Source organism: Scyliorhinus torazame, chromosome 8, assembly GCF_047496885.1.
Source record: "Scyliorhinus torazame isolate Kashiwa2021f chromosome 8, sScyTor2.1, whole genome shotgun sequence".
Lineage (NCBI taxonomy): Eukaryota > Metazoa > Chordata > Chondrichthyes > Carcharhiniformes > Scyliorhinidae > Scyliorhinus > Scyliorhinus torazame.
In genome coordinates, this window is record NC_092714.1 from 155,940,103 (window position 1) to 155,959,418 (window position 19,316).

Sequence of the window (19,316 nt, forward strand, 5' to 3'; positions counted from 1 at the left end):
TGTGGGGGGAATGATCCCTCAGGTTTTGGATGATCCCTAGTTGCACATGAGAGTTAGTACTGAAGATAGTGCAATAGTGCAAGCGACATGCTGGAGAAATGGGCACCTAGTTTGGTGTAATGTAGCAGGCCAAATGTACTCGTACATTACAAGGTGGCATGGTGGCACAATGATAAACACAGCTGCCTCACAGCGCCACAGCCCAGGTTCTGTGTCCCTGCATCAGCGTGGGTTTCCTCCAGGTGCTCCGGTTTCCTCCCATAGTGCAGGTTGGGTGGGGTTACACGGATAGGGCAGAGGAACGGGCCTAGGTAGGGTGCCCTGATAGAGGGTTGGTGCAGGCTCAATGGGCTGAATGGCCTCCTTCTGCATTGTAGGAATTCTGTGATCATTGGATTCTATGCCAATGATGAAAAACAGAAAGCTCGATAGTCTAGTGCATCATCTCTGAACGGCTGTTGCTGTGAAGCTTCAGGCAAAGTGAGAAAAAAAGCAATATTCGTTTCTATCACCCAGAGAGTGACTCTCGCTCTTTAAGATGTTTAGTGAAATCATTAATGTATTTACAATATCATTCCCCATGGTGCACCCACAACACCTTGCCATCAGCAGATGAAAATGACAAACATGCACAGCAGCAGCTTTTAGTTTGTGCAATGGGTAAAATAAGTAATGCATAACAAACTGGGAACCTGTTTAACAGGAACTTGTTTTTTTAAATAAAGCTTTAGGTAATTAACAGTACCGCCATTAGGTGGTAATATTTTGCCTTGATTAGTTTATCTGTGCACATATTAATCCAACCTGTTAAAATAGATCTAAAGTCTAACGAATGCTGCAGCTGATAGCCGAGCCTCACCTCGACCTTCACCTCAGAATGGGTTTTCTAATCTGATGAGGTTGTATCTGAGTGTAGTGCATGTTTCGTAACAAATTGTGAAATGCTGCCTCAGTTGAGCCATTGTTGCTATGCACACTGTGTGCGGAAGGTCAGGTACTAGACTGGAACTACAGCCCAATGTTATTAATGCGCTTTGATCAGTGCGTACCTCAGCCAGCAGGGTCCCGAGAATATATAAAGATTGTCCCCACATATGAGGCAATTTTCCTTTCACAGTTCTGTCCACAGTATGTGGGCTCTGATATTCTTCATCCACCTGGAAACAGCAAAAACAGTTTCTGTTAGATTAGAATCGAATCTAATGGGTTCAAATCCAAGCAAGGCAGCTGGTGGAATTTAAATTCAATTTATAAATCTGGAGTATAAAAGCTAATCTCAGTCATGGTGACTGCGAAGCTATTACCGAATTTCATAAAAACCCATCCGGATCACTAATGTCCTTTAAGGAAGGAAATCTACCGTCCTTACCTGGTCTGGCCTACATGTGACTCCAGGCCCACAGCAATGCGGTTGACTCGAGAGGCCATTCAGCCCCTTGAGTCACTCCTAACCCACCAGATCGTGCCTGATCTGTAATTTAACTTCATCCACCAGCCATTGTTCCATTATCCTGTCCAACAAAACACCATAAATCTCTGTTTTGGAAATTTCAATCAACCGTCAGGGCAGAAGGAGCTTCAGGACTTATGGGCCTTGAAAAACAACTTCCTAATTTCACTCCTGAATTCTTCCAGCTCCTTCTTCTATTTGACTCACCAGAGGAAATACTTTCTCCACCGAATTTCATTATCATTTTAAAGTTGACTGTTTATGCAAGGATCACAGTGGCAAAGGGATTTCCTTCCCCCTCCTCAATTCCCACCCACAGTTTACAAGTGTTCCCTTCCTCGCTCTCCCTCACCTTCCCATTTGGCAGTCAGTTTTCTCCACCTCCACCCCTCCAGCCCCTCCTTCACCTCATGATCTCCCTCTTCCTCCTCTTCCCAATTTACATTGCCAATCTCAAGCCATCCTCCCCCATTCAGTTAACAATGAGGCTCTTCAAATCTCGTTCCTCTCACTTCACTCAATTCGAGCTCTCCATTTCCCCCCCAAGCAGGTCAGGTTGGCATTAACTGGCATCCCCAGTGATGTGCCTGGATCCTGTCTGCTGCTTCCACTCTGTGGACTGTGGTGGGATGTTGCAAGCTAGGAATAACATTTCCACATTGACCACCGTTCTCAGGAAAATCTCTGTCCACAGCCCCTTGCCGTGATGGCACAGCTTCATGTCCTGGAGCAGAAGCAGAATATGGCAGTGCCCAGTAGCACTATGGAGCCATGGAGCCTACAGTCCTGTTAATGTTCTCCTGTAAATATTCAAACTCCTGCCTCTCCATTTTAAATATAGACGGTTGGTGCGTAAGTGACAACTTTGGCTGAAATTCCCCACACGTTTGATATTGGATGGATAGACAAGCCAATTGGGCGACACAGTGCCCCTTTGAGTCCAAGGATGTGTAGGTTGGGTGGGGTTATGGGGTTGCGGGAATAGGCGGGGGAATGGGCCTTGGCAGGGTGCTCGTTCAGAGGGTCGGTGCAGGCTCGAAAGGCCAAATGGCCTCCTTCTGCACTGTAGCAATTCTGTTCTAATTGCAATGGGTGCCAAGATTCTGCAGATTGAACTAGCTACTCCCGCACAAACGACAATTACAATCAAGAAATTAAAGAGTTGTAAATGATGTAATGGAAGTAATTTTCAGGTCAATTAATGAAGTGACAGGGGCTGAATTCTTTGGTCCCCCAGCCCTCTTGTTTCACGGCGATGCACTGTTCATTGGCAGCGGGATTCTCTAACCCTGCCGCTTGTTAATCGGATTTCCCATTGAAGCGACCCCACGCCCCCGGGAAACCCACGGGCAGGGATGCATTGCTGGCGGGAACAGAGAATCCCAATGGCTGGAGAATTCCAGCCCAAATCCAATATCTGTTGCTTCAAATACATAAATTGTGAACTCATTACACTCTTGGTTATCAGTTAAAATTCTTCTGTAATGTTTTATATTAGCCTCATGTCATTATCGTTTGGAATAATTTGTAATGAAGGGTTTTCAATGTCTGACCTTTTCAAGAGGAACAGCATATAGCTCTGGGACTAGGCGTACACCATTCTGTCCTCTTATAAGGATTTCTTCCAGGGCCTCTCTGTACTCCTCAATCTAGAACAACATCCAAACAAACAGTAAAGAGAAAGAAAGGGCTTGCATTGTTACGGAGCTTTTCTCACCTTCAGGACAATCCAAAGCAGCGGTGTTCAACCTGCCGCCTGGGGGACACATGCTGCCCACGAGACATTTTGTTGACCGTAACACATGTGCAGAGTTGCTACATTCTGCTGATTTTCACCCGGGTCGCCTTTTTCCTAACGGTATGCCCGAAGTAAAGCAAGGGTGTGTGAAATGAGGTGCGTGCTAATTGCCCGCAACATTGACTGCGAGAGCCGTGCACTCCCTCTGTGTCCAAAGCGTAAGAATTTGTTTTGTTTTTAGCATTTGAAGTTGCTGAGAGTTTTATTATTACCTCCACGAAGACTAGTTGATTGATCTCCCGTTGGGTTCGTGGAGCACGTGTTCCCGTATTGAGCAGGAGGAGGTTTGCCCAATAAGGACTGGTTAGCGGGACCTTAAATACTGTAACCCAGAGCCGGGTGATGGCACCCGGTTGGGGCACTGGTGTACACCATGGCTGCGGCTCCATTTTTATTCTAGAATAAACCTTTGATTGGCTTAGCCTGGCCTCTGCTGGAGTTATTACAATATGAATTCTTAGCATAGGTTTAAGTTAAGAGGGAGAAGAATTAATGGGAACCCGAGGAGCAACTTTCTTTACACAGAGGGTGGTACGTATGTGGAATGAGCTGCCAGAGGAAGTGGTTGAGCCAGGGACATTGACATTTAAAAGATATTTGGACAGATACATGGATAGAAAACTTTTAGAGGGATATGGGCCAAATGCAGGCAAATGGCATTAGCTTAGACGGAGTTTTTGGTTAGCATGGATGGGTTTGGGCAGAAGGGCCTCTGTGCTGTAGATTCTATGAATGATTAAGCATTTTCTATAACTTTCATGAAATAGTCAGCATGTATTCAATCTTATTCAATGATCATGGTTAGTGAAAAAGCTCGATTTCAACCGTGCGGCCCACTGAGTTGAAGTAGGGCTTCTCATGTGGCCCACTCACTAGACTGGGGTGCCCATTACTATTCCAAAGCGTTCCACTGTCCCTTGTGGGAAAGACAGGAACAAGGGGACACAATTTAAAAATAAGGGGCCTCCCATTCAAGGCGGAGAATATTTCTGTCTCATCGGACCTGGGGAGGCACGGTGGCACAGTGGTTAGCACTGCTGTCTCACAGCTCCAGAGACCCAGGTTCAATTCCGGTCTCGGGTGACTGTGCGGACTCCGCACATTCTCCCCATCTCTGTGTGGGTTTCTTCCGGGCACTCCCGTTTATAGATATCATAGAATTTACAGTGCAGAAGGAGGCCATTCGGCCCATCGAGTCTGCACCGGCTCTTGGAAAGAGCACCCGACCCAAGCTCAACACCTCCACCCTATCCCCATAACCCAGTAACCCCACACAACACTAAGGGCAATTTTGGATACTAAGGGCAATTTATCATGGCCAATCCACCTAACCTGCACATCTTTGGACTGTGGGAGGAAACCGGAGCACCCGGAGGAAACCCACGCACACACGGGGAGGATGTGCAGACTCCACACAGACAGTGACCCAAGCCGGAATCGAACCTGGGACCATGGAGCTGTGAAGCAATTGTGCTATCCACAATGCTACCGTGCTGTCCTCCCACAGTCCAAAGATGTGCAGGTTAGGTGGATTGGCCATGATAAATTGCCCCTAACTGTCCAAGAGGTTTGGTGGGATTACTGGGTTACGGGGCTGGGTGGAGGCGTGGGCTTAAGTAAAGTGCTCTTTTTAAGGGGTCTATGCAGACTTGATGGGCCAAATGGCCTCCTTCTGCACTGTAAATTCTATGGTTCCAAACTCTCTTCTCCAGAGATGGTAGAGACAGGCTCATTGAATATTTTTAAGGCAGAGGTAGATAGATTCTTGACAACAAGGGGGTCAAAGGTTATCGGGCAGGTGGGAATGTGGAGTTGAGGTCACAATCTTAGTGAATGGCGAAGCAGGCTCAAGGGGCCAAATGGCCAACTGCTGCTCCTAGTTCGTATATTCAGTGCAGTATGTTTCCAGGAGTGTGGCCACGGCAAAATACACAATATTTTTCCCAAAATGTTTTCATAGTTGCTCAGAAATAATGGGGCGAAATTCTCCAGTATCGGCGCGATGTCCGCCGACCGGCGGCAAAAACGGCACTAATCAGTCCGGCATCGCGCCGCCCCAAGGGTGCGGAATCCTCCACATCTTGGGGGGCCGAGCCCTAACCTTGAGGGGCTAGGCCCGCGCCGGACTGATTTACGCCCCGCCAGCTGGCGGAAAAGGCCTTTGGTGCCCCGCCAGCTGGCGCGGAAATGACATCTCCGGGCAGCGCATGCGCGGGGGCGTTAGCGGCCGCTCACGGCATCCCCGCGCATGCGCTGTGGAGGGAGTCTCTTCTGCCTCCGCCATGGTGGAGACCGTGGCGAAGGCGGAAGGAAAGGAGTGCCCCCACGGCACAGGCCCGCCCGTGGATCGGTGGGCCCCTATCGTGGGCCAGGCCACCGTGGGGGCACCACCCGGGGCCAGAACACACCCCCCTCCGCCCCCCGAGGACCCCGGAGGCCGCCCGCGCCGCCAGGTCCCGCCGGTAAGTACCTACTCTAATTTATGCCGGCGGGACCGGCCGAAAACGGGCAGCCACTCGGCCCATCACGGGCCGGAGTATTCGATAGCCAGCGGGGGCGGGATTCACTCCGCCCCCCGGCGATTCTCCGACCCGGCGGGGGATCGGAGATTCCCACCCCTGATCTGATAATCTTCAACTCCACTTGCTCACCTTACCCCTGGAACCCTTCATTCCCTTACTGATTAAAAATGTGTCTATCTGTTGAACATACTTAATGACCCAGGACCCCGGAGCCCGCCCGCGCCGCCTTGTCCCGCCGGTAAGAGAGGTGGTTTAATCCATGCCGGCGGGACAGGCATTCTAGCAGCGGGACTTCGGCCCATGCGGGCCGGAGAATCGGGGGGGGGGGGGGCAACCGGCGCGGCGCGATTCCCGCCCCCGCCGAATCTCCGGTGCCGGAGAATTCTGCAACCGGCGGGGGCGGGATTCACGCCAGCCCCCACGATTCTCCGACCCGGCGGAGGGTCGGAGAATCTCGCCCAATATCTTTTTTTTAAAACTGAATTTGACTTCCACCCAGAGAATAGATATTTGCTTTCTCTGATGACAGTCACACAATGAAGTGGAAACAGAAAGGTTCTGGAATGGTGGAATGGAGGTTAAATGTATCCCTCTTTGCTCTTTTAGCCAAGGCATTAACCTATTTAAATAAATAGATTTCTGCTTGGAATAACGACAGAACAAACATGTTAAACCAATGTCCCATAATATGGTTTCAGGGCTGAGTGGGCGTAGGAAGGGAGCTCTTTCGGAGTGTTGGTGCAGACATGATGGGCTGAATGGCCTTCTTTTGCACTGTCGGGATTCTATGATTCAAACAGCAGTCTCTGGGATGTGCCTGCTAACAAAGGTTGTTAGTTATTTTCATTGGTGACAAAGAAATCAGTGATGAGCCTCAGCTTCATCGTTCCTGGCGATAGCTTTGTTTTTAAAATGTTTGAAAGGATTTTGGTCTTGGAGGGAGAGCAATATAGGTTTGTATATGATACCTGGATATCAGGGGTTAAGTTATGAGGTGAAATTATACAATTAGGCATGTTTTCTCTAGAATTTTGAAGGTTCAGGGGTGACCTAATTGAAGTCTTCAAGATATTAACAGGAAAAGACAGGGTAGATAATGTAAAGGCCCTTCCTGTTGTTTCCCTTATTCCCCATTTCATTTATTCTGTGGTTATCATTTCTTTTTTTTTAAACAAACAATTTTAATGAGGTATTTTTGGCATTACAAACAGCAACAGTATAAAAACAATGTACAAAGAACAATGAACACAGTACAAACCGACTTCCATCTCTCCAAGACCCGCCTATTTAACCCTCTATTCTACACTACCCTAGCCACACACCCCCATCCCCCCTCCCCCCTCCATCCCCCCTCCCTCCTCCCCTTCCCTCCTCCCCCTCCATCCCTCCCTCCCCCCTCCATCCCCCCTCCCCCCTCCATCCCCCCTCCCCCCTCCGTCCCCCCTCCACCCTCCGTCCCCCCTCCCCCCTCCGTCCCCCCTCCCCCCTCCGTCCCCCCTCCCCCCCCCCGTCCCCCCATCCCCCCCTCCCCCTCCATCCCCCCCTCCCCCCTCCATCCCTCCATCCCCCCTCCCCCCTCCATCCCCCCTCCCCCCTCCATCCCCCCCTCCCCCTCCCCCTCCATCCCCCCCTCCCCCCTCCATCCCCCCCTCCCCCCTCCCTCCCCCCTCCCTCCCCCTCCCCCCTCCCTCCCCCCCTCCCCCCTCCCCCCTCCATCCCCCCCTCCCCCCTCCATCCCCCCCTCCCCCCTCCCCCCTCCCCCCTCCCCCCCCCCCCCCCCCTCCCCGCTGACAATTAATTATTTGCAAAGAAGTCAATGAATGGTTGCCACCACCGGCCGAACCCTAACAATGACCCTCTCAAGGCGAACTTAATCTTATCTAGGCCGAGAAAGCTCACCATGTTGGTTAACCAGGTCTCCGACTTTGGGAGCTTTGAGTCCCTCCAAGCTAATAATATCTGTCTCCGGGCTACCAGGCAGGCAAAGGCCAGAACATCTGCCTCTCTCTCCTCCTGGACTCCCGGATCTTCCGACACCCCAAAAATCACCCCCTCTGGACTCATTGCCACCCTTGTTTTCAATACTCTGGACATGACGTCCGCAAACCCCTGCCAAGAACCCCAAAGTTTTGGACATGCCCAGAACATGTGGACATGGTTCGCTGGTCCGCCCGCACATTTTACACAGCTGTCCTCTACTCCAAAGATTCTACTCATCTGGGCCACTGTCATGTGGGCCCGGTGGACCACCTTGAATTGGATCAAGCTGAGCCTTGCGCATGTAACGGTCGCGTTGACTCTGCTCAACGCGTCCGCCCATAAGCCATCCTCCATCTCACCCCCAAGCTCCTCCCCCCACTTACGCCTCAGCTCCTCGGTCTGGGTCTCCTCCACCCCCATAAGTTCTTTGTAAAATGTCCGAGACGCTCCCCTCTCCCGCCCATCCCCTAGAGACTACCCTGTCCTGGATCCCCCTTAGTGGCAGGAGTGGGAAGGATGATACCTGCCTGCGCAGGAAGTCCCGCATCTGTAAATATCTGAATTTGTTCCCTCTTGCCAACCCAAACTTCTCCTCCAGCGCCCTCAAGCTAGGGAAGCTCCCTTCCAGGAATAGGTCCTCCATCCTCTCAATTCCCGCCCTTCGCCATACACGAAACCCCCCATCCAAGTTCCCCGGAGCAAACCGGTCGTTGTCACATATTGGGGACCAAACCGATGCTCCCACTGCTCCAACGTACCTCCTCCACTGACCCCAGATCTTCAAGGCCGCCACCACCATGGGGCTCGTGGAGTATTTCACCGGCGGGAACCGCAGAGGTGCCGTTATCAGCGCCCACAAATTGGTGCCCCTACTGGTACCAGCACGGTAGCATTGTGGATAGCACAATTGCTTCACAGCTCCAGGGTCCCAGGTTCGATTCCTGCTTGGGTCACTGTCTGTGCGGAGTCTGCACGTTCTCCCCGTGTGTGCGTGGGTTTCCTCCGGGTGCTCCGGTTTCCTCCCACAGTCCAAATATGTGCAGGTTAGGTGCATTGGCCATGATAAATTGCCCTTAGTATCCAAAATTGGCCTTCGTGTTGGGTGGGGTTGCTGGGTTGTGGGGATAGGGTGGAGGTGTTGACCTTGGGTAGGGTGCTCTTTCCAGGGGCCGGTGCAGTCGCGATGGGCCGAATGGCCTCCTTCTGCACTGTAAATTCTATGATAATCTATGATGAAGCTGCCTCCATCCGCTCCCAAACCGACCCTGCCCCCACCACCCACTTCCTTATCTCAGCAATATTGGCCGCCCAGTAGTAATTACTGAAATTTGGCAGGGCAAGCCCCCCCTCCCCTCGATTCCTCTCGAGCATCACCTTCTTAACTCGCCCAGACAAAGCCCAGAATGATTTTGTTAACCCTCTTAAAAAAGGACCGCGGGATGAAAATTGGGAGACATTGGAATACAAATAAAGATCTCGGAAGGACAGTCATCTTAACCGTCTGCACCCTCCCAGCCAGCAACAGCGGTAGCGCATCCCATCTCCGAAACTCGCCCCTCATCTGCTCAACCAACCGGGACAAGTTCAACTTGTGTAACCAGCCCCAGTCGCGTGCCACTTGTATCCCTAAGTACCTAAAACTGTCCCCCACTAACCTAAACGGCAGCTCCCCCAGCCGACCCTCCTGTTCCTTTGCCTGGACTCAAACATCTCGCTCTTTGTCATATTCAGTTTATATCCCGAAAACCGGCCAATTTCCCCAAAAGTCGCCATGATTTCACCCATCTCTGCCCCTGGGTCTGCTGCATACAAGAGCAGGTCGTCCGCGTACAGCGAGACCCTATGCTCCACCACCCCCCCGAACCAGCCCTTTCCAGCCCCTTGAGCTCTCAGAGCAATCGCCAGTGGCTCTATAGCTAACGTAAACAGAGGGGGTATCCCTGCCTTATCCCCCAGCACAGTCTAAAATAGTCAGAGGTCGTCCTATTCATCCTTACACTAGCCTCCGGGGCCTGGTACAACAGCCTAACCCAGTCGATAAAGCCCCTACCGAACCCAAATCACCCCAACACCTCCCATAGATAATCCCACTCCACCCGGTCGAACGCCTTCTCCGCATCAATGGCCACAACTACCTCAACCTCCCTGCTCTCCGGGGGCATCATAATCACGTTGAGCAGCCTTCTTATATTGGCAACCAACTGCCTGCCCTTGACAAACCCGGTTTGATCCTCCATAATCACATCCGGCACACAATCTTCAATCCTGGAGGCCCAAACCTTGGCCAGCAGCTTGGCGCCCACATTAAGCAGTGAGATCGGCCTATATGACCCGCATAACTCCGGGTTCTAGTCCCGCTTCAATATTAACAAAATAGTGGCCTGTGACATCATCGGGGGCAGCACCCCTCTATCCCTCGCCTCATTAAAAACCTTGACCAGCAACGGCCCGAATATCCCCGAGAATGTCTTGTAAAATTCCACCGGATACCCGTCCGGCCCCGGGGCTTTACCTGACAGCATTGCCTTCAAGCCCTCCCCTATTTCTTCGGCCCTAATCGGGGCCTCCAGCCCATCCACCAGCTCCCTGCCCAACCTTGGGAAGGTCAGTCCGTCCAAAAGGCGTCTCATCCCCTCAGGGGTTCCGAACAATAGAGCCCACTGTAAAGTCCCTAAACGTTCTGTTTAGCCCCGCCGAGTGCCCTACCAAATTCCCGTCCCCATCAACCACCCTCTCTATTTCCCTGGCTGCCTCCCTCTTCCTATCTGCTGTGCCAACATACTGCTGGCCTTCTCCCCATGTTCGTAAAACGCACCCCTCACCTTTCTAAGCTGCTCCACTACCTTGCCTGTGGACAACACCCCAAACTCAGCCTGCAGCCTCCTCCCTTAAAAGCTCTACCCCCGGGGTCGCCGCATACCTCCTATCTATCTGTAGGATCTCCTTAACCAGCCGGTCCATCTCTGCCCTATCCGTCCTGTCCCTATGAGCCCGGATCGAAATTAGCTCCCCTCTCACCACTGCTTTCAGCGCCTGCCAGACCACCGCTGCTGAGACTTCCCCCGTGTCGTTGATCTGCAGGTAGTTCTGCATGCACTTCCTCAGCCTCTCGCACACCGCCTCGTCCGCCAACAAGCCCACGTCCAATCGCCACTGCGGGCGCTGGAAGCTCTCCTCACCAACCTGCAGTTCCACCCAGCGTGGGGCATGATCCAAAATAGTGAGGCCGAGTACCCAGTGTCCACCACCCCCGCCAGCAAATCCCTGCTCAAAATGAAAAAAATCTATCCGGGAATAAACCTTATGCACATGCGAATAAAAAGAAACTCCCTCCCAGTCGGCTGCCTAAACCTCCAAGGGTCGACCCCCCCCATCTGCTCCATGAACCCTAACAGCTCCTTTGCCATTGCTGGCACCCTCCCCGTTTTTGAACACGACAGGTCCAGGCCGAGGTCGATGACCACATTAAAATCCCCTCCTATCGCCAGCTTGTGCGAGTCCAGGTCAGGTATCTTCCCCAGTACCCTCTTTATGAATTCTACATCGTCCCAGTTTGGCACGTACACGTTATCCAAGACTACCTTCCTCCCCTCCAGCTTGCCGCTCACCATGACATAACGCCCCCCCCCCCCTGTCCGATATACTGCCCACCTGAAATTTATTAAAATCGCCACACCTCTAGTCTTGGTGTCAAGCCCTGAATTGAAAAGACCTGACTGACCCAGCCCTTCCTAAGCCTAACTTGATCTGCCACCTTCAGGTGTGTCTCCTGCAGCATCACCACGTCCACCTTCAGAACCCTCAGATGCGCGAACACCCATACCCTCTTGACCAGCCCATTCAACCCTCTAACATTCCAGGTGACCAGCCTAGTTGGGGGGCACCCCCTCCCCACAGCCAATCAGCCATCCCCTTTCCTGGGCCCGCCTCCAGCCCATGCGCCGCACCTCCATCGGCCCGCCTCCTGACACCCCCCACCTCCTCACTGTCCCGAAACCTAAGTCCCTCCCTCGTCAGCAGAATAACTCCTCCCCCCTCCCCCCCTAGCAACACCACTCCGTAACCTAACTCCTGCCGTATATTGAACATATACACACACCCCCACTGTGCTTCCGTTGACTAGCTAACCCAGCTAGCCTGGTGGCCCTCGCCTCCGGTGCCAAGAAGTCTGCCACCTATTGTTCCCTACTCCCCTCCACCCCGCCCATCAAAACCACTTCCCTCATCAAATCAACCCAGACAATCTCCCAATTACCATACGAGACAACCCAAAACAAAAAACTCACAAAGAACCCCCCCCCCCCGATAGTGCAAAACAAAGTAACAAAAAGTAAAAAGCCCCCTCCAACCACCCCCACCAAAACACCGAAAACCCATAGAACCGAATAACTTTTACTTCCCCCATCTTCACTCAAATTTAAAAGCAGAAGGAAAACAACAATCAAAACATATAAACAACACTCAGAAAAGTTACAACTTAAACCAAAACGTCCTCAGTTCAGCACCAGCCCCTTCTTCTTGGCCAGGTCCATCGCGTCTTCAGGCGACTCAAAATAATGGTGCTGGTCCTCGTGCGTAACCCAAAGACGCGCCGGGTATAGCAGCCCAAATTTCACCTTCTTCTTGTACAGGATCGCCTTCACTTGATTAAAGCCTGCCCTCCTTCTGGCCACCTCCACACTCAGGTCCTAATATACATGCAAACTGCTATTGTCCCATTTGCAGCTCCGCGTATGCTTGGCCCACTGGAGAACACACTCTTCGTCCAAAAATCTATGGAACCGGACCACCATCGCCCTTGGGGGGTCCCCCGGCCGTGGCTTCCACACCATCGCCCTGTACGCCCTGTCCACCTCCAACGGTTGGGGGAAAAAACCCTCCCACAGAAGCTTCTGAAACATACTCGCCACAAACGCGCCAGCATCAGCCCCCTCAGGGAGACCAACAATTCTCAAGTTCTGCTGGCGAGTTCTGTACCTCCACCTTCTCCAGCAGTGTCTTTTGCTGATCCTTCAGCATCCCCGCCTCTAGCTCGACCACCGTTTGGTGCTCCTCCTGGTCCGCCAGCACCTTCTCCAGCTTCTGAATCACCCAATCCTGAGCATCCAGCCTGCGCTCCAGCCGATCGATCGACTCCTTTATCGGGTCAAGACAGTCCCGTTTCTGTCTGGCAAAGCCATCTTGGATGACCTGCATCAGCTCCTCAGTCGATGGTTGGGCCGTCACAGCAGGGGTCCGGACATCTGCCATGTTGTCTTCAGCCGCAGCCTCCACCCAGCCCTTGCTTATCTTTTTATTTCTTCCTTTTCGGTCCCTTGGGGTTCTCCGTTCCATCCACCAATGCGTGGATCCAGAGCCAAATTATCTGCGCCTTCAAAGCTCAAAACTCAAAACCACACAAAAGTCAGGGAAAAAGGTCCAAAAGCCCGGCCAGAGCGGGAGCCACCAAATATGCAACTTACTCCCTCGTAGCCACCACTGGAAGTCTGTGGTTATCATTTCTGATCATGGATGTTGATGGGCATGTATCTTTAAGTTAAGCAGAGGAAGTGAGGAACTCAAAAGTTGCAAAATAACACACTGTGCTATGAAGATTTGGAATAGAAGAACTTAGACTTTCTGGTAGCGGAGAGGTTGGAGGGGTTTGGTTTGATTGGTTGGCTGGTGGCCAATGAATTGGTCAAAGGCCATATTCTGCCCATCAACAGGTGGTGATTGGGTCCGACCCTTGTGGGATGGTCTTCAGAGATTCCAGGAAGGGACTGTAGGGTCCTGGATGCTGAGAGAAGTAGCTGTGAGTTTCTGCTCTCTCTCAACCAATCAAGCGGGCCGCTTTGTCCTGGATGGTGTTGAGCTTCTTGAGTGTTGTTGGAGCTGCACTCATCCAGGCAAGTGGAGAGTTTCCATTACACTCCTCAATCATTATACTCCTGACTCCTGCCTTATAAATAGTGGACTGGCTTTGGGGTGTCAGGAGGTAGTTACTCGCTGTAGGATTCCAGGTCTTTGACCTGCCCTGCTAGCCACAGTATTAATATGGCTAGTCCTGTTCAGTTTATGATCAATGGTAACCCTTGGGATGTTGATTGTGGGAGATCCAGCGATGGCAATGCCATTGAATGTAAAGGGACGATAGTTAGATCCTCTCTTGTTGGAGGTGGTCATTGCCTGGCACTAGTGTGGCATGAATGTTGCTCGTCACTGGTCAGCCCTAGCCTATATATTGTCCAGGTCTTGCTGCATTTGGACATGGACTGCTTCATTATCTGCAGAGTCATAAATGGTGCAATCATCTGCGAACATCCCCACTTCTGACCTTTTATATAAAATATATTGACCTAATATATAAAGAGAACAGCTGTTCTCTTTATATATAAACGATCTAGATGACGGGACTGGGGGCATTCTGGCTAAGTTTGCCGATGATACAAAGATAGGTGGAGGGGCAGGTAGTATGGAGGAGGTGGGGAGGCTGCAGAAAGATTTAAACAGTTTAGGAGAGTGGTCCAAGAAATGGCTGATGAAATTCAACGTGGGCAAGTGCGAGGTCTTGCACTTTGGAAAAAAGAATAGAGGCATGGACTATTTTCTAAACGGTGACAAAATTCATAATGCTGAAATGCAAAGGGACTTGGGAGTCCTAGTCCAGGATTCTCTAAAGGTAAACTTGCAGGTTGAGTCCGTAATTAAGAAAGCAAATGCAATGTTGTCATTCATCTCAAGAGGCTTGGAATATAAAAGCAGGGATGTACTTCTGAAGCTTTATAAAGCATTAGTTAGGCCCCATTTAGAATACTGAGAGTAATTTTGGGCCCCACACCTCAGGAAGGACATACTGGCACTGGAGCGGGTCCAGCGGAGATTCACACGGATGATCCCAGGAATGGTAGGCCTAACATACGATGTACATCTGAGGATCCTGGGATTATATTCATTGGAGTTTAGGAGGTTGAGGGGAGTTCTAATAGAAACTTACAAGATAATGAATGGCTTAGATAGGGTGGATGTAGGGAAGTTGTTTCCATTAGCAGGGGAGACTAGGACCCGGGGGCACAGCCTTAGAATAAAAGGGAGTCACTTTAGAACAGAGATGAGGAGAAATTTCTGCAGCCAGAGAGTGGTGGGTCTGTGGAATTCATTGCCACAGAGGGCGGTGGAGGCCGGGACGTTGAGTGTCTTTAAGACAGAAGTTGATAAATTCTTGATTTCTCAAGGAATTAAGGGCTATGGAGAGAGAGCGGGTAAATGGAGTTGAAATCAGCCATGATTGAATGGTGGAGTGGACTCGATGGGCCAAATGGCCTTACTTCCGCTCCTATGTCTTATGGTCTTTTGATGGAAGGAAGGTTGTTGACGAAGCAGCTGAAGATGGTTGGGTCTGGGACACTACACTGATGTGAGGTAATGCATTTTGGAAGGGCTAATGCAGGTAGGGAATATACAGTGAATGGTAGAACCCTCAAGAGTGTTGAAAGTCAAAGAGATCTAGGAGTACAGGTCCACAGGTCATTGAAAGGGGCAACATAGGTGGAGAAGGTAGTCAAGAAGGCATACGGCATGCTTGCCTTCATTGGCCGGGGCATTGAGTATAAGAATTGGCAAGTCATGTTGCAGCTGTATAGAACCTTAGTTAGGCCACACTTGGAGTATAGTGTTCAATTCTGGTCGCCACACTACCAGAAGGATGTGGAGGCTTTAGAGAGGGTGCAGAAGAGATTTACCAGAATGTTGCCTGGTATGGAGGGCATAAGCTATGAGGAGCGATTGAATAAACTCGGTTTGTTCTCACTGGAACGAAGGAGGTTGAGGGGCGACCTGATAGAGGTATACAAAATTATGAGGGGCATAGACAGAGTGGATAGTCAGAGGCTTTTCCCCAGGGTAGAGGGGTCAATTACTAGGGGGCATAGGTTTAAGGTGAGAGGGCAATTTAGAGTAGATGTACGAGGCAAGTTTTTTTACGCAGAGGGTAGTGGGTGCCTGGAACTCGCTACCGGAGGAGGTGCTGTACATTTCTTTGTTCTTTGTTCTTTGTTGAGGAACTCCTGCAGTGATGTCCTGGTGCGGAGATGATCATCTTCCCTTGTATCAGGTATGACTCCAACCAGCGGAGAGCTTTCCCTCTGATTTCCATTGACTCCAGTTTAGCGAAGGCTCCTCGATGCCACACTCAGTTAAATACTATCTTGATGTCAAGGGCAGTCATTCTCCTCACCTCTGCCATTCAGCTCTTTTGTCCAAGTTTGAAACAAGGCAGTATGAGGTCAGGAGCTCAGTGACCCCGGTAGAACCCAAATTGAGCATCCATGAGCAGGTTATTGCCGAGTAAGCGCCGCTTGATAGCACTGTTGATGACTCCTTCCGTAATTGGCTGAGTTGGATTTGCCCTGTTTCTGGTGTACAGTACACATCTGGGCAATTTTCCACATTGCCGGTAGATGCCAGTGTTGTAGCTGTACTGGAACAGCTTGTCTAGGGGCGCAGCAAGTTCTGGAGTCTTCAGTACTATTACTGGAGTTTTGTCAGCGCCCATAGCCTTTGCAGTATCTAGTGCCTTGAGCCGTTTCTCGATATCACGTGGAGTGAATCGTATCGGCTGAAGACTGACATCTGTTCTGTGATGCTGGGGACCTCTGGAAGAGACCAAGATGGATCATCCACTCAGCACTGCTGGCTGAGTAGGAAAGATTAGTACAAAGAATCAGACAACTGGCACACCAGCGAATCATCCCAGGTACGGGTGAGAATAAGGGTTGTATCAACTCCCATGGTAAGGAGCCAGTGGGTATTGAACATAGGAATAGGAGTCGGCCATTCCACCCCTTGAACCTGCTCTGCTCTGCCATTCAATGAGATTGTGGCCGATCTGTGGCCCAACTCCATATGCCTGCCTTTGGGTTGTGCGTCTGTATATATAGGGTTAAAGAGGGAGGAGTTAGGAACTAGATATTTTTTTCTGCCTTCATTTTGTTTAAATTTACAAACCTGGTGACGGTTGTAAAGACCAAAGACTTTGGGTATTTTCTCAGAAATATTTATTCATTTCAATAGTGTTGTAAATCCGGGTCAAGTGGGGTTGGAACTGGCCGTGCACTAGCCCAGGGCCATAATAATAACGATAAACTGTGTCCACCCCTTCAGGTCATGAGGGCACATTCAGCAAATTCTTTGTCAGTTAATTCTGAGATGGCGAAGCCAGTCATGTCCCAACAAACTCGGGCCGCTGCCATTTACCACCAATGGCAGGTGTGCCATCTGCTGCCCGTATTCTACCAGGACCATGGAAGTACCTGCGATTGCCAGCATTTCACCAGTGTATGTAGCAAGGTGGGCATTGGTGTCCCAGAGGGACCGCACCTGGAGACCGGAGCGAATACGCTCAAAGGTACGGTGGCTGACCACGAGTACCACCATACCAGTGTCCAACTCCATGTGGATGGAATGCCCATTCACTGCAATGAAAGCTGAATGGGGGTGACCCGAGACTAAGTCAATGCAACTGCGATAACCCTCCTCTTTATGTCCACGTAGTGGGCCTGGTCCCTGAGGCAGCAGTCGTGCTTGGCGGAACAGAGGGTCCTCTCTGGGGCGGCTGCATTCCGGTATCCAATGAACAGCAGTTGCCGGTCGGAACCTGTACTCCAGGTTTTGGCGGTCACGGGAGGTGTTCTGCTACATTCCCGTGGCGGTGCCCTGTGTCCTGTGGGGTGCATCCCACTGCCAGGTTCTGCTTACGGGACGGGATCCGGGCAGGCACGATTTGGTGGTTGAGGCTCAGCACCGCCATTCCTCGGAGCTCCTGAACCCTTTGCTCCGCGCACTCACAGTAGATGGTGATTTCCATAGTCATTGTAAAGTCAGGCAGTCAGAGCCAGCAGTTTTCTTTGTGCTTGCTTCGTGGATTCCACATACAAATCAGTCTCACAGCGATTCATTGAGCGTGTGCCAGATTGACAGGACACAGCTAATTTGCAAAGGCAGGCCAGGAAGTCACTGGTTGATTCTGGCTGGTCTGAGTAGCCGTATGAAAGTCGTCAGACGATTAATGGCGGCTGCTGGTCAAAATGCCCTTTCACTACGTCCACCAATGCAATAAATGACTAGGTATCCAGCGCATGCAGGTATGTGAGGCTCTTTATGAGGCTGTACGTGGGCCCACTGCAGGCCGTGGGTAATACCACAATCTGTCATCTGTCCCTGACAATCCCCATGGTAGAAAAAGCTATTACATGCGCTCAGTCATCGACACCTGCTTGAAATAGTTCGCGCTTACTGATGTGCGGCATTTTGGTAGATTTCACGGAGGGATGAGGCGCAATCTAGGCCTAGACAAAGTGGCTCTGGCGTGTGGTACCTGGCATGGATCAGCTCCACTTTATTCTTGTCGCCAGTGTAGAATGCACTAAAGCAGCATGCATTAACTGAGCAGGTAGGAAACAAAGGTTAGGTGTATTTACAGTACACAATCTCTCCACTTCCTGAAAGGTCTCCCTCCACAATCACCTGTTAAGTGGAAGCCCCACCCCCTCGATACTGGGGTTGCTCTCTCTCTGTAACCAACAAATCAAACATTGCTCTCTCTCTAGAACGAACAAATCAAACATTGCTCTCTGTAACAAACAAATCCAACATTGCTCTCTCTCTATAACCAATGATTCAAACATTGTTCTCCCTCTATAACCAATGATTCAAACATTGATCTCTCTATAACCAATGAATCAAAGATTGATCTCTCTATAACCAATGAATCAAAGATTGCTCTCGCTCTATAACCAACGAATCAAACATTGCCCTCCCACTATAACCAATGAACAAACATTGATCTCTCTCTATAACCAATGAATCAAACATTGCTCTCTCTCTATATACAATGATTCAAACATTGATCTCTCTCTATAACCAATGAATCAAACATTCCTCTCTCTCTATAAACAATGATTCAAACATTGATCTCTCAATATAACCAATGATTCAAACATTGCTCTCTCTGTAACCAATGAATCAAACATTGCTCTCTCTCTATAACCAATGAATCAAACATTGATCTCCCTCTATAACCAATGAATCAAACATTGATATCTCTCTATAACCAATGATTCAAACATTGCGCTCTTTCTCTGTAACCAATGAATCAAAGATTGCTCTCTCTCTATAAACAATGATTCAAACACTGATCTCTCTCTTAACAATGATTCAAACATTGATCTCCCACTATAACCAATGATTCAAACATTGCTCTCTCTCTATAACCAATGAATCAAACATTGCCCTCTCTCTATAACCAATGAACAAACATTGATCTCCCTCTATAACCAAGGATTGAAACATAGCTTTCCCTCTATAACCAATGATTGAAACATTGCCCTCTCTATAACCAATGAACAAACATTGATCTCCCTCTATAACCAATGAATCAAACATTGCTCTCTCCCTCTATAACCAATGAATCAAACATTGCTCTCTCTCTGCAACCAATGAATCAAATACTGCTCTCTCTCTATAACCAATGAACAAACATTGATCTCCCTCTATAACCAAGGAATCAAACATTGCTCTCTCTCTATAA

General features: G+C 50.2%; 1 protein-coding gene across 5 annotated transcripts in view; it reads right to left on the reverse strand.

Moving 5' to 3' along the window:
- The window catches only part of LOC140428213 (phosphorylase b kinase regulatory subunit alpha, liver isoform-like), a 265,545-nt gene that overhangs the window by 147,554 nt on the left and 98,675 nt on the right, over positions 1 to 19,316 (reverse strand). For all 5 annotated transcript variants that reach the window (XM_072514418.1, XM_072514420.1, XM_072514421.1 and 2 more), the window contains 2 exons: positions 3,004 to 3,099; positions 1,050 to 1,157 (listed from right to left, as the gene is read on the reverse strand). In XM_072514418.1, the coding sequence (XP_072370519.1) occupies positions 1,050 to 1,157; positions 3,004 to 3,099 (204 nt within the window). The remainder of the gene's footprint in view (positions 1 to 1,049; positions 1,158 to 3,003; positions 3,100 to 19,316) is intronic.